This window comes from Gallinula chloropus (genome assembly GCF_964237585.1).
Source record: "Gallinula chloropus genome assembly, chromosome: 1".
Classification (NCBI taxonomy): Eukaryota; Metazoa; Chordata; class Aves; order Gruiformes; family Rallidae; genus Gallinula; species Gallinula chloropus.
Window position 1 is genome coordinate 22785621 of NC_140085.1, and position 14013 is coordinate 22799633.

Genomic DNA, 14013 nt, shown 5'->3' on the forward strand with positions numbered 1-14013 from the left:
AGAAATGGTGTCAAGGGCTTTGCTGCAGTCAAGGTACACTATATCCACAGCCTTTCCCTCATCCACTAAGCAGGTCGCCTTGTCATGGAAGGCATCCAGGTTAGTGTGGCAGGACCTGCCTTTCATAAACCTATCTTGACTGGCCCTGATCACCTGGGTTTCATGCATGTGCTGTGTGATAGCACTCAAGATGACCTGTTCCATGGTCTTCCTTGGCACTGAGGTCAGACTGACAGGCCAGTAGGTTCCTGGATCCTCCTTCTGACCCATCCTGTAATGGGTGTAACACCTGCCAGCCTCCAGTCACGTCGAACTTCCCCAGTCAGCCAGGACTGCTGGTAGATGATGGAAATGGTTTTGGCAAGCATGTCTGCCAGCTATCTCAATTGTTTAATACACAGCAATCCTACAACATCCTATATGGCCTTCCATCTAACTATATGGTCACCAAGCAACTAAATCAAATGATCCATTACACTGTAACCTGGTCTGTTAGCCATGGCTAGTATGTAATTGCAAATGATAATTACTTTCAAAATAGAAAATTATAATAAAAAGTGGGAGTTAGAGGATTAAAAAATCCATTTTACCTTTCTAAACTAGGCTCCTGTTAAATTTGGCTGAGTTCTCTGCCCATTTTTTATCACTTACAGGAAAGCTAAGCTCTATCAGCACAAGCTTTCAGCCATAAATTTACTCCAGAATGTTTGTTCCTACTGCGTAACTGGGTGGGGAGGAAAAAAAATCCCTATATGCTTTTCAGGTATTCTTTAGTGTAAGTTCACCTTGGAGCTAATGTAAATTCTTCAGAGGAAATAAAAAATACTGGAGGCTCAAGCATCTTCAGCATATTCCCAGCACATTTGACCCACGCACGTCAAGACTGGCTGATTTGTGCAGAGGTATTCTGCATAATGCTACTAAAAGTGGAGCAGTATGGGGCCATCAGTCACCTTAACTTAAAAATCATAGAAGAAAAAAGAATGTCCATTAGTTACATTGTTGTCCAGTTCTCCTGCAACCAAAAAACTTGTAATAATGCCATATTCTAGGCAAGGTGTTCCACAGCTTATCGGTACATCTTTGTGAATAAAATAGTTGTCGCTGCTCATCTTCCTGTGTTGCTTCTTGTTCTTGCAGCCAAAAAGACAGCAAACAAATATTCTTCAGTCTTTCTTGTCACTCACCCCTCTGGAGCTCTGGCATAGCCCTCCTCCACCCAGATCTTCCCATCTGAGTCTCCTATTTAATTCCCAAGTGTGTAGCTATGATTGAGTACTGAAATTACTTCTCCAATGGGTTGACCCTAGCTAGACTCCTCTCCTCAGCTACACAGGGTAGAGAAAATATAACAAAATGCTCATGGGGTGCAGTAAGAACAAGGAGAGAGCACTTGTCAATTACCACCATGGGCAAAATAGAGATGCAACTCAGGAAAATTAATTTATTACCAATCAAATCAGAGTCCAGTAGCGAGAAATAAAACTAAATCTTAAGACAGCCTTCCCCCCACCTGTCTTTACTTCCTGGGGCTCAACTTCAACTTCTCTACCTTCTCCTCCCTGGCAGCACAGGGAGGCAGGAAATGGGGGTTGGGGTCAGCTCACCACATCTTGGTTGCTCCTTCCTCCTCAGGGGGAGGTCTCCTTACAGCTCCAGTGTGGGGTCCTTCCACAGGTAACTGCCCTCCATGAATTTCTCCAACATGAATCCTTCCCATAGGCTGCAGTTCTTCACCAACTGCTCCAGTGTGGGTCCCTTCCATGGGGTGCAGACCTTCAGAACCAGATTGCTCCAGCCTGGGTCCCCCCCCATGGTCACAAGTCCTGCCAGCAAACCTGCTCTAGCACAGGATCCTCTCTCCATGGGTCCATAGGTCCTGCCAGCGCAGGTTTCCCACCAGGTCACAGCCTCCTTCAGGCATCCACCTGCTCCAGAGTGGGGTCCTCCACAGGCAGCAGGTGGATGTCTGCTCCACCATCAACCTCCATGGGCTGCACGGGGAGAGCCTGGAAAAGATCTCTTCTCCACGGGCTGCAGGGGAATCTGTTCTAGCACCTCCTCTCCCTCCTTTGCTGACCTCAGGATCTGCAGAGCTGCACCTCTCATTCTCAGTATCCTCCACCATGAATGACAGGCTAAGCATTGGCCAACCGTGGCTCCCTCTTTAAGTCAGCGGCATTATGTCCTTTGAACACAGGGGAAGTTTCTGGCAGCTTCTCAGAGAAGCCACCCCCACAGCCCCCCCTCTACAAACACCTTGCTATGCAAATCCAATACAACCTTCTCCAAAGGAGCCAGTTTTAAGCAAGTGATCTCTGCATGTTATTTGCACAGCTGCATTAAAGTCACTGCTCTACACTCCAGATGTAACAGAGAAGTTAAAGGAAAGACTCACAAGGGATTATTAGTGCAGTCATTTATCTTCAGCATTTAACAATCCATTACATTTAAGAAAGTTTGCATAAATGGCTTTTTCACCACCAGTGGTATCACAAACAAAATTTAATGCATACAAAACCTCAAACATTTGTATTTCAACAAAGAAAGCTGCTACAAAATGGCATCTTGTTTCACAAGGTCAACTTCAGAGTAGAGCCAAGTGCATTTCAGCCACAGTAGCATAAACAGCATGCAACACATGACATTAAACAGACACAATGTCCATACTTGAAATATTAAATAAAAACTCAGGTACATTAAACAATCACTTGACACACAGGCCATGCTACAAAATGCCCTTTGCAAGTCACCTTAATCACAAAAAACCTCCAATGAATCCGCATTTTTTGAGTATTTACTGGTAAAAACTAGTATGACAGTTTCTCCAGTACATTAGAGGTCTACAGTTTTTTATTTTTACAATAAAATGCATATAAAGTACTATGATAAAAAGTTCATACTCATAAATCATCTTTAAATGTTCATAAAATCCTCTTTTGGCTGAAGCTCAAAATAGTTTAGATATTTCTAAAAATGTCACAATGATTTAATTCCCTCTAATTGCTTTTGAAATGCGTTCTTCTCGTCAGGATTTCGAATTGCATATCATACCTCATGGCACAATCACTGTTCTAAGAGTTCCTTTTTCTCAGTTTTTTCAGGCTTCAGGAAACAGTTTCCTTTAAAATATGTATTTATCTTTATTTTGTGCAAAGTTTTACAAGGGATAGAGCAGAAGTACACTAGAGAAATTTCTTTTCTAAAAAGGCATTTTGAAGTAAGGTTTCCTTCCCACGTACATGTGGCCAAAGTCCCTGGACATAGGAACAACAGACTAGAAGTCATTTCCCTTATTAAAAAGAGTATACAGTTTGGTAAAAATGGCCTACAAAACCACAGTGCTAATAATGCCCCATTTTTTAGACCTTTATAATAGACATGGTAATGTACATACACAACCTGTGTGTCACATTAAGCTTTTATGGGCAATTTTGTCTCTTCATAAAAAATAGATTGTAATATAAAATATTAAAACCAAGCGATATATTCTGTACCACATGGAGTTTTTATACATCTATGATACTTTAAAAGGACCATTATATGGTAATATATTACTAGATCATATTCAAGTAAATTATGATTCAATTTCTTAGGTAAGAGCATGTCTGTAATATGTATTCCAGCAGTATCTTTTCCCAGTAATTTGAAATACGCAAAATAAAGCCCATGTAAACTTACAGAAGTTTACTTCCACATTTCTCAGACTTACTAATTTTCTATATGTGAGATTCCTGTTGCCTTAATTGGGAACTGAGTATTTGGGCCTACTCCAAAGGAATTTGAAGAAAGTGGCAGTACTTCTCACAGACTCGGTGAATCTAAACACATTTTCAAGAACGACCAATCATTTGGGTTCTGGTTTCCAGACCCAAGAATACATTTTGAAAAGCTTATGCCCTCATCCAACAGAATATAAAAGGGGAAGCTACTCTGTGGTACTCTAAGTTCACTCTCAAGTGCTTTTAGGAACAAAGGTCAAAGACCTAACTTAAAAATACATAATACCCATTGAGATCAAAGATTAGTACATACACATTTTAGAGATTAGATTTAAGATCAGTATGACCTCCATTGGATGAACAAAATGCTTATAAACATTATATACATAAATTTACTTCATGCCCCCAGCATAATGATTCTTCGGTGTTTATAATAGCAGTGAGTGCTTCTTCTGTAACTGCTATACTCCAAACAGCTCATTAATACTGGCTTTCCATAATGTAACAGGGGCTAAGATCTGGTTCCAGTAATTGCAGGAGTACCAGAGTCTTTTCAGAAATTAATGGTTTCATTAGATATGGCTCTACAAAAATATAATGTAAGCAAAGTACATTTTATCTACAATTGGTTTATTAATTCATAATTGTATTGCTATTGGTAAATAAATTTTAAGTTGAAAAATAATATTGTTTTAATGGTGGCAAGACAGGAAGTACTTGCCAGCTCTTTCTCAATGCAAATCATAATAAATGCTTGCCTTGAAAACTAGTAATTCATTGGCTACAAGTGACATAACCCATTAAACAAATCTAGTCTATTAAAATATAGATGCCCTTGAAATTAATTATTTTCCAGTGAATTTTAGAAAATATCTGCATACATTTTACAAGATCTCTCTCATTACCAGTCACTGGAATGGGCTGTTCTTAGTGGGGAGGTCAGGTGACTCTTGGAAGGTTAAAAAAAAGTGGGGGTACAGAAACAGGTCTTATTTTTTTAATTGGTAGGTCCTTCTGTTTCTGCTTTCCCCATTGGTGCCTGAGGAAAAAGTAGTTTTCTAAGTATGTTTGCATAAAATGGTCCATATACTTGTTTATTGAAGTTCACAATGCTTGCATACTGCGACCCAACAAGCTTCATCTCTGTCTGGATCACCGCAAGGCCTCCTGGTATAGTAGGCATGCACTTCTGAAAGCTCGGAAGAGCGAGCAAGCTTCTCATGAAGAACTGGATTCGTTTGTCTGAAATGGAACATAAAGCATGCTCAGAACAAATGTAACCCCCAGATGAAGCCACAGTCACTTTGCGAGAAAGCTGTGTAAGCAGGGGCACATCAGCACAGCAAAGAAAAAGAAATCCACCAGTGTAGATAATGACTCTTTCCAAGCCTGTGTTGCAGCGAGGAACAATACTGAGAGAGCCTCTGAAAGCTGGCTCCTTGAAAGGGGGCACAGCATAAACATGCTGCAACAAGTTACATGGACACACCATAAACATGCTGCAAGAAGTTACATGACCTAATAACGAAGTAGACTCAAAAAAAACCACACTAAACCCTAAACCCAGAACTAACAGAAGGGAGACTGAATAGCAGTAATTTTTCTAATTTCTTGTCAAAAATATCTACGTTTGTTTGTTTGGGCACTTTTAAAATTATTTCTAGCTGTGACTAACCATGCTCTGCAGCACATCCAGAACTATAGGTAAACTACATTTCCTTACGCTCCATTGATCCAGCATTTTACTGCAGTAAGAAAGTGCTTTTAAAAAATAGTTAGCAATCAACCTTGCTGGTAATAAGTTTATATATAGACACATACAGTGAGACAAGTACATATTATCTTACTAACCAATCAATGAGCTGACAGGATTATTCTCCTCCACAATATGAGCGATTTGCCCTATTAAGTTATTCTGCATTTCTTCAGTAAGAGTGGGAAGACCTCTTTCAGTTAGAGATGAGTTCACTTTGCTGCAAACCTGGACACCAATAGCATTCAGAGCCTCCTTCAAATCAAATGTTCTGAAAGAAATAGAAAAGCATTAATTTTTGCTTTTTCTGTAGTGATGTTGTAAGGTGACCTCACTTGCCTCCTTTCCCTTTTATTTTCAACCTGCTCTATTCTCACTTCTCCCATTGCAAAGTTATCCTTTGCTTTTTCAGATTTATGTACAGCTATAGATGTAGGACAAATCTCCACAGATAATAAAATAAGGACCTAATTGTGATTCAAATGGGGAAAAAGAAAAATCAGTCATGCAGCAGTGACACAGGTTCATTTTGTAGTTATGCTTAGGAGTTTCCAGGGCCACATGCACATCTGACTTGCTCGTAGGGCAAGCAGCAGCAGAAATTGGCAGCCAAATAGTTTAAACTACCTTCAAGTTAGCAGAAGCAACAAGTAGCAAGTGGCAAGACAATTTGGTGAATGTATTGCCACAGTCGCTCCAGTATTAGGAGCTTATGAATCAAGTTTAGCACTAGTCTCCAAATTCTGTAGACCAACACCAAGATAAAGATTTCACCTAACTTTGAAGATATGTGCCTAACATACAGGGGACTTCTACTGTAAAGGAAATGCAAATATAGGGTATTGAAATGTATTCCTTTATTAACAAGCACTGGCTATAATCTTTAAATAATTTCCAAAGGTCTTCAGATCCACCTGGTATCTCCTGTTTTATAAAAAAAAAACAAAAATGAAGAGTGATAAAAACAAGGCCTTACTTCTTGTTCATGTCTTCAAGAAGAGGAACAGAGATCCTTTTCAGTTGGTCAGCAAAATCAGGCACATCTACAATTGCTGCACCCACCATATTGTTTGTTATGAGACAAACACAAGCTATGATTTTTAACTGATTGAGCTTTTCTCTCAACTCCTGAAGACGAACTTCATCTGTTATTAGAGTCTAGAAATGAAACAGTAACACTGATTTAGGAATACAGAGAGAGGCAGGGGAAAGGACAGGTATAGTCATGAAGCATTAATATTTTTAATCACAAATATGCAAAGCCAGGAGACACAGCAGCTGAAATACCCCAAACGTAGTACTGCAGAGAGTGCTGTTATGTATGGGTACCAGAAGTAAGCCTGCAGTGGGAAGAAAGGTAATGCCTTCAGTGCAGAGGAAAGTGAGAGCATTGTATCCTACTCCTCATCACTGGTGACAAATTTGTGACCAACAAGATATGGAAGGCTCAGGGAATCCAGAGAACACTATAGTGATCAAGGTTACAAACAAAATAGTCTCCTAGATTGAGCTGTCCTTTGAAAGATGCAATGATCTGTAACTGGTGGACAGTGATGAACAACTGTGCATGACAATCACCAGAGCAAGTTCCTTCAAGTGATACACAGCCTGCTGCAGTCAAACAAACAGCTGACTATACCAATAATGTAATTCCCACAGCAAGATCTACTTGGGGTGATTTATTATAGGTTTGAAAGAATTCGTCCTAACCACACCCCTCCATCGTCCTAACCACACCCCTCCGCCAACAATTACCAGGGCATCGACATTCAGCTGTTTGGTTGCAAGCTCACAGTAGGACAAACTAGACCCGTAGAGGATACTGTATGTAACTCTATTCAAAACTGTTTGAAAGAAGGGAAGAATAAGGTGGTTTCCCTTCTGACCACTGACTGAGAGCACTCAGAGCATCCCATGTGTTTAGAAAATTCTCCACCCTATGTATAGGTAAGGCACTCACTGTAGATGTCCTGACTGACAGCCAGTTTCAAAATCACCTTACAGAAAGTTGCAGACTTCAGTAATCAGGAGTTGGAGAGAAAAACCGAACAGTGATTCTTGAAGCAATAGTTTGTATGCACCGAGAAAATGTGAGTATCTACTTCAGAGAACTTCAAGTTTTTAATCAATTCTGTTCTAAACCAACAGTGATGCCACAAACTCCTGCTGCTAAGGAAACAGGATGCTACAGTAAGTTCTCTCAGAAACAGAGAAAGCCAAGTGCTGTCAGCACAAGTCCCAGCCTTTGACTGTGGCCAGGACTGCTCTTAGGGTGGAGCTGGTGAGCTATAATTGGCTGGAGGGAAAAGAACCTTCACCAGACTAGCACATACCCTCCAAATTAACTATTCAGGAATTTAAGAAGTGCAAGACAACACTTCACCTGTTGCCATCAACACCACCATTACTTTACTATACCAACATATTCATAGAACTAGAAATCTGAAGACACTGAGGTAACTTCTTACCTCTGGAATTGTTTTGTGATAATCCCACTGTAACAGTTTCAAGTAGCCGTTGTTTAGCACCAGTGTAGGACTAATAATTGGTTTAGAACTACTATCAGCACCAGGGGATGATGAAGATTCATCAGAAATAGATGACAGTTCATCTTCTATTGATTCCTTGATCCATTCTGTTGTGAGATCCAGGGCACCTAAGCATTGCAGATCAGCACAGATTTACTGGATGCTTTCATCAACATAAGCAGTTGCTTGAGGAAAACAGTTGTACACATAAACAAGAGTACTGAACTTCTGAAAACTAAGCCCAGTGGACAGCTGAGTCTTCACATAGGTAAATTCTCTTCCTCACTTTTTTTTCCCACTAATCCTCTTCCATTAGTCACCTTAATAGTCTAACTAGCTTGCAAAAACCTAACAATTAGACCTCAGCCAAGATCTTGGAGTAAAAAGCCTCAAAGTTCAAGTTCCCAAAGCTTTTTTTCCCCTTTTTTAGGGAAGCCATGTAATAGTTGGGGCATGAGACTGGAAAGTAGAGAGAGAAACTGTAATAACAAATGAAATGCTTTAGAAGAGTTCTTCCTCAGGTTTTTATAAAACCTCTAATAATGGATCAAGCTGACTTGAGAACTTCACCTAAGAAGTTTTCCTCAGAGCCTGCCTTTTATTTATAGAAAAAAAAAAAAACCAAACGATCTGTCCTTTCCAACTTTCAAGCACCATAACTGGTTTTACGTGTTAACTTCAGACTAACAAGGTTGCTGCATACAAAAGAAATAGCCTCATCTTTCAGTAGATAGGGCTTCTCCCTCCCGACAATAATAGCCACTGTGTTTTCCAGATACCAACCAATTTAGCAAATACAGATTTATCTGGAAATGCCCCAGATTACAAGTAAATGAACTTTATAGCAGGTTAAACAATTGTCTATTGGTAGGTTGTATTAGTTAGATCTAGACAAGAAATTAACTGCAATTGCTAAGACTGTAGTTTTCTTTTAAAAGAAACGTTTTAATTAGGTATAGCATGATACCTACTTGGTGTTTCTTCAAGGATTTCCTGGAATTTTGTTCTTTCATAGTCCACCAAATTACGCTGAAGGTACGGCCTAAGGTTTTGAATCGTGTAATTAGCCATATCCACTTTCATCAGGTCCAAAACATGAAATATTTGTCTGAAAGGAGGAGTTTGAAATTTGACAGTAATTTACAAACAATAGTTTATTGATTTTCACCAGCATGAGGTATACCTACATTAGCACTTCAATTTCAATTCTGGGAGAAGTAAACTCCTTCATTGGTATTTAAGCCTAACAGAAATGTTACCAATATTCCAGGATACTTGGAGGAGCATTGTGTATAGGGCTTGGATTAAGTTACAGAGAACAGGACAAAAATAAGGTTGTAGTGTTTAGTGATGCAACATAACAGAAAGATATGGGTTTTCAGGAACTATATCAATTGGTACATTTCAGCCCAATGAAGAGACTTTAACTTTTTAGTCACTCCAACTGCACTGAAAGTAACAGTCCTTGTGACACAGTTGCTTTGGTCTCCATGTATGATTCAAGTACATGATGCCAATATATGATCCAATCAAACAGTACAACAGCTACTGCTTATTCTTGGTATTTCAGTGTACCTGAAAAACTGTAACCTCATTTCTGCCCTTTTATACAAATGTTTTGCTCAAGTTTGAGTAGCAATACCTTCACTAAAAAAAAATAAAAATGCAAAACTTGGTATCCTGAGGAAGCATACAATAAACAGTTCAAGAAGTAACAGTACAAATATGCTACTTGTAAGGTAGAACAAGACTGAACAAGCAGTCTCCAAAACACAGGTTACTACAAAAGTACTTCTTTCTGTTGTTCCATTACTTAGCTGGTAGTGTTTGATCTAGGCATTCTACTAATTTCATTAAGTAGTAAGATACACATAACATTCTGGTCGTAGCGTGTCATAGCTCCTCCCCTTTAATGCCTCTGTATAAAAATAAATTTTCCCATAGTCTGAAGCCAGATGCTATATAAACTGACATAACACTTCTTTTAAAGACTTACCCTTCCCCCCTCTTCTCCTGCCCAATACTTTCAGAGAAAAGTTTTTTCCTCTAAAAGCACACCCAAACACCAACCTCAGTAATTCCACGATGTTGTCAGTTGCTTTTAACTGTTTTATATCATTGTCTCTTATTGGAGCACATAACTTTCCCATAGTGTTGATGATATAGTTAGCTAGTCCATGAATATCAACAGCGTTATGTTCTGCCTGCTGTCTTATAAGATCTGTATCTAGAACTTCACAAATTTGATTTTGAATCCTGTTTGCTCCAGGAGTCAGGAAGGAAAGAAGAATCTGAAGTAGGGGAGAAAAAAGGAAAAGCTTATCAATAAAAACCAAACCCCTTAAAGTTTTGCTTCAGCATTTTTATTAATACTAATGTTGAGTGTATTTAGCTGACTGGCTATAACAAGACACATTAAGACCTAATATTATCTAAGGTAGTAGGAGAACAGGACTGTTAAAAGGATCAGAGTTCAGTTCTGCAGAAATGCTCAAAGCTGGTAAACCAGAAAGCATGTCAACAGTGAGACTCTTTCAAAGACTGGAAGGTTGCCCTGTAAAACAAACATTTACTAACTTAAAATTTTGAAAGACTTTGTATTGTGCCAGGAGTGAAGGTTTGTATGCTCCCCTGTGTGACAACCATAAACAATGAAGTCTATTTGGGCAGGTGCGGTCATGTTTATACTTCTCTCCATGCCCTAAGCTCACATTATCTTGCTCTAAAGAGGTAGGTAGATATGTGAAGCTTTGAGAAGAAAGCTGACTTGCAACTAACCATCCTGCAATGAAAGTTGAATGGACATACTGCTATGCATGCTTGGCCATATTCCTAGTTAATGTAAACATACTATAGACAGACACCTTTGCAGTTCTGAATAACCATGGTTGCATTTTAAAAAGAACAAAATGGAACATGTTGGCTTTGACTGAATTAGCAGACCATTCAGTGAACTAAGACACTCAGAGCTCAGTTGACAGAACAATGCTGGGAGGGAGAGAGGAACAGTACCTCCTTAATTTCCTCAAAGAGCTTGATAGCATGTTCATATTCTGGAGGATCCTCATTCAATTCCGATTCCAAATGATCCCAAAATGCCTTGTGTACAGTTTGTTTCACCACGCCTGCAATGCTGTGGAATAAGTCAATTAGATACAGAAAAGCCTCCCAACTAACTTTCACCCTTGGTAAAAGGGTTTCAGGGCAGCCTAACCACTTCTTGGGAAACACACGCCACCTCACCAGATGTTGCGCCCCGGGGTGCTGGCAGTTGAGATGTAGGTAAAGAGATACTACCTTGCCTTTTTCCTTAGCAAATTTATTTTCATTGTCCTAACTTATGTAGTAATCTTTCTCAAAAACTAATCTCTCTTAAAACCAATTATCAGTTAAGAGACTTGTGCAACTAAAACCTCCTCTTTTTTGTAAAGATCAGGGTCATCAATTTAGAGGTGTCTAAGCAGGAACACTGTAGCTACCTAGATTCTCACTTCCTCTGGATAGCCTGGTATTTCTGCGTCTCTTCTGGGGCAAATATTAGAGCTGTGTTCTGTAATGATCTCTTATCACTACAGCACCAATGAGCTACTACGTACAACTGCCTAGAAAGCCACCACTTCATCTTTTCCACAGGGCCTGGACCTACAGAGAACAGATTGATGCTTGTCTTCACTAGGGGCATTCATATTGCATCAGCCTTTTATCTTCCACGTGACGTGCAAGACAGAGCAATATGGTCGAAGACAGTGCATCAACTCAGCAGGACTGCAACCCTTGTTCCGAGCAAGACAGCCTTGACAGTGAGTCCTGGAGGTACAAGAGAAAAACCCATAGCCTTCCAAAATGTTTTGGTTTGGGGACCTTTTTGTTTTGTTTTAATATGCTGCTCCATTTATTTCTCCTTTCTTCCCAACTCCAGTACTGCTCTTTGCAAAATTCTGCCTCTTACCTGTTCTGTGGGAAGTCTTCATGTTTTATGCAAAAATTTGCATTTACAGCAATTTCATGAGCTAGAGTCAAGTCTGTCAAATTTCTTGCAGCTGCCATCAGTTCATCAAATGTAAAAGTCTTAGGAGGACTTGCTGTTGGAACAAACAAGATCAATTGAAGCCAAATATCTGTAGTTGAGAAGTGCAATTGAAAATATTAAAACTTAGATATTTTACTGCTTGCTAATTGGACTATGGTGCTCAACAAGAAACAGTCTAGGATTACCACGTCTTGGTATCTTCTTAGAACACTAACCCAGGAAACTCCCAGCTTATCGGGGGTGTGTCTGGGTAATACCACACAACCCTTGTAAGATTCTGAAGAGCAGTTTCATATTTCTGCATCTTAACCAAGATAACTTTTTTCTTTTAAAGCACAATCTTGCATTCCACAAATTTCCTATTGACTGTTCTGTAAAACACACCAGACCAAAAGCAGAGGCAATAGCAGATACCCACTACAATTCTGTTACTGGCTTGAGAACCCCCGACTTATGTCCCACAGCAGATGCATCGTAAGTTACACTCCTTTGTACAAGTATTAACAACATAACAGAAACTTTATATTGGAAAGCAAGAGTAAATTCCCAAAGGTTCCAAACCTTAAAAATCTGTCATTTAATTTAGTATTTGGAATTTGAAGACTGTTAATAAAGAGCCAGCTGGCAATTGCAGCTCCACTAATACATCTGTTTTAATGTAAGACTTCACTTACATAGGCACTATGCATGGTCTGAAAATACTTGACATGAACCCAAAGCACATCTTTCCAAGCTTTGTCATTATTCAAAATACATTCCATGAGCAAATTTGTGGTTTTCATTGATCCTTATATTTATGAAAGAAAAAAATCTGAATTTGAGGTTTAATTTTGTGTAACTTGATGTCATCATATAAATCTGTAAGTCACAGATTTAACTTTTAAGTGTATGGAATGGAAGAAACCCTCACTTTGCCCAAAGCTTTATCTGTTTGAGTGGAAGACTGCTACCAACGCGAAGATCAGGGTGTCCATGGCAGCACACTTTTCTTACACTTTCTGAAGTGAAGGACACCCCCACAGATAGAGCTGCTGATGGTGTTCCACACACAGGGAGATGGGCTGCTTCACAGCAGAGAGAAAGCCATGTCTTTCTCTTCATAAACAAGATTCAAAAGCCCCGTGTTCTACCCATGACAGTGAAGAGAAATGAGGTTAGCCTTATCTGCCTAGGCACAACACAGGTAAGGTTGAAATAGGCTTACAGGCTGGGGAGCTGGGTTTGCTTGAAGAATCACTGTTAAAACTCTGTCTTGAATATTCAGAGTCGCTGGAAGAAGCTGTGCTTTCAGATAGGCGTGAAGACTCTGAATCACTGTTCTGGTCATCATTGAGAGGCATTCTGATTCACTTTAGCTGCTACAGTAAACAAGACCTGGAAAGACAAAAACTTCCATAGGACCAGCACTTTTTTTTTTCCTCACCTGTTTCACAGAAGTCAGATCCTGTTTGTTATGTGGCAAACGAAGATCAAATAGTTGCTTTCCTTAAAAAGGTGTTAGAGAAAGGATCTGGCTTGACATACAGAATCACAGAGTTATTAAATGACACCTGTTCTGTAAGGAAGTTTTGTACCCTCTGCTGTTTCATACCTTAATGGTCATGTTATAGACAGCTTGTAAACTGGTTGCATTTAAAAGAAAAATAAATAAAAGGACTATCCACCACAGTAACCCCTAAAGTTGCTTGTCAGAATTTTGGAAGCTCTGAACAGCCATAAAGGCATCTCAATGTTACCATCCCCCACCTGACATCACCACCAAGTGACATTTAGCAATTAGCTTCCTTCCACAAACAGACTGCAACAAGTATAATAACTCTGAAGCAAACATAGAAGCTGTTGGGGGAAACAGGCAACTAATTCAGAATATTAAATCTCTGACAGGGCGCAGGTAGAAATCTGTCCTGGTGCTTTGGGTGGGTCTTTGCTCAGAACCAGATCAACAATGGCACAGACACAAAAAATACTCCTCCTAGGGGT

At 39.5% G+C, this 14013-nt stretch overlaps 1 protein-coding gene across 1 annotated transcript; it reads right to left on the reverse strand.

Annotated features, from left to right (window-relative positions):
* Positions 1-4537: 4537 nt before the first annotated feature.
* Positions 4538-13373, reverse strand: TCP11L2 (t-complex 11 like 2; the record flags this gene model as incomplete). Its single annotated transcript, XM_084270589.1, has 9 exons — positions 4538-4964; positions 5574-5746; positions 6452-6633; positions 7944-8131; positions 8975-9111; positions 10074-10294; positions 11016-11136; positions 11953-12085; positions 13238-13373. 9 exons carry the CDS (start codon positions 13371-13373, stop codon positions 4720-4722), a joined length of 1536 nt encoding a protein of 511 aa, XP_084126715.1. The 3' UTR covers positions 4538-4719.
* Between the last annotated feature and the right edge of the window lie 640 nt (positions 13374-14013).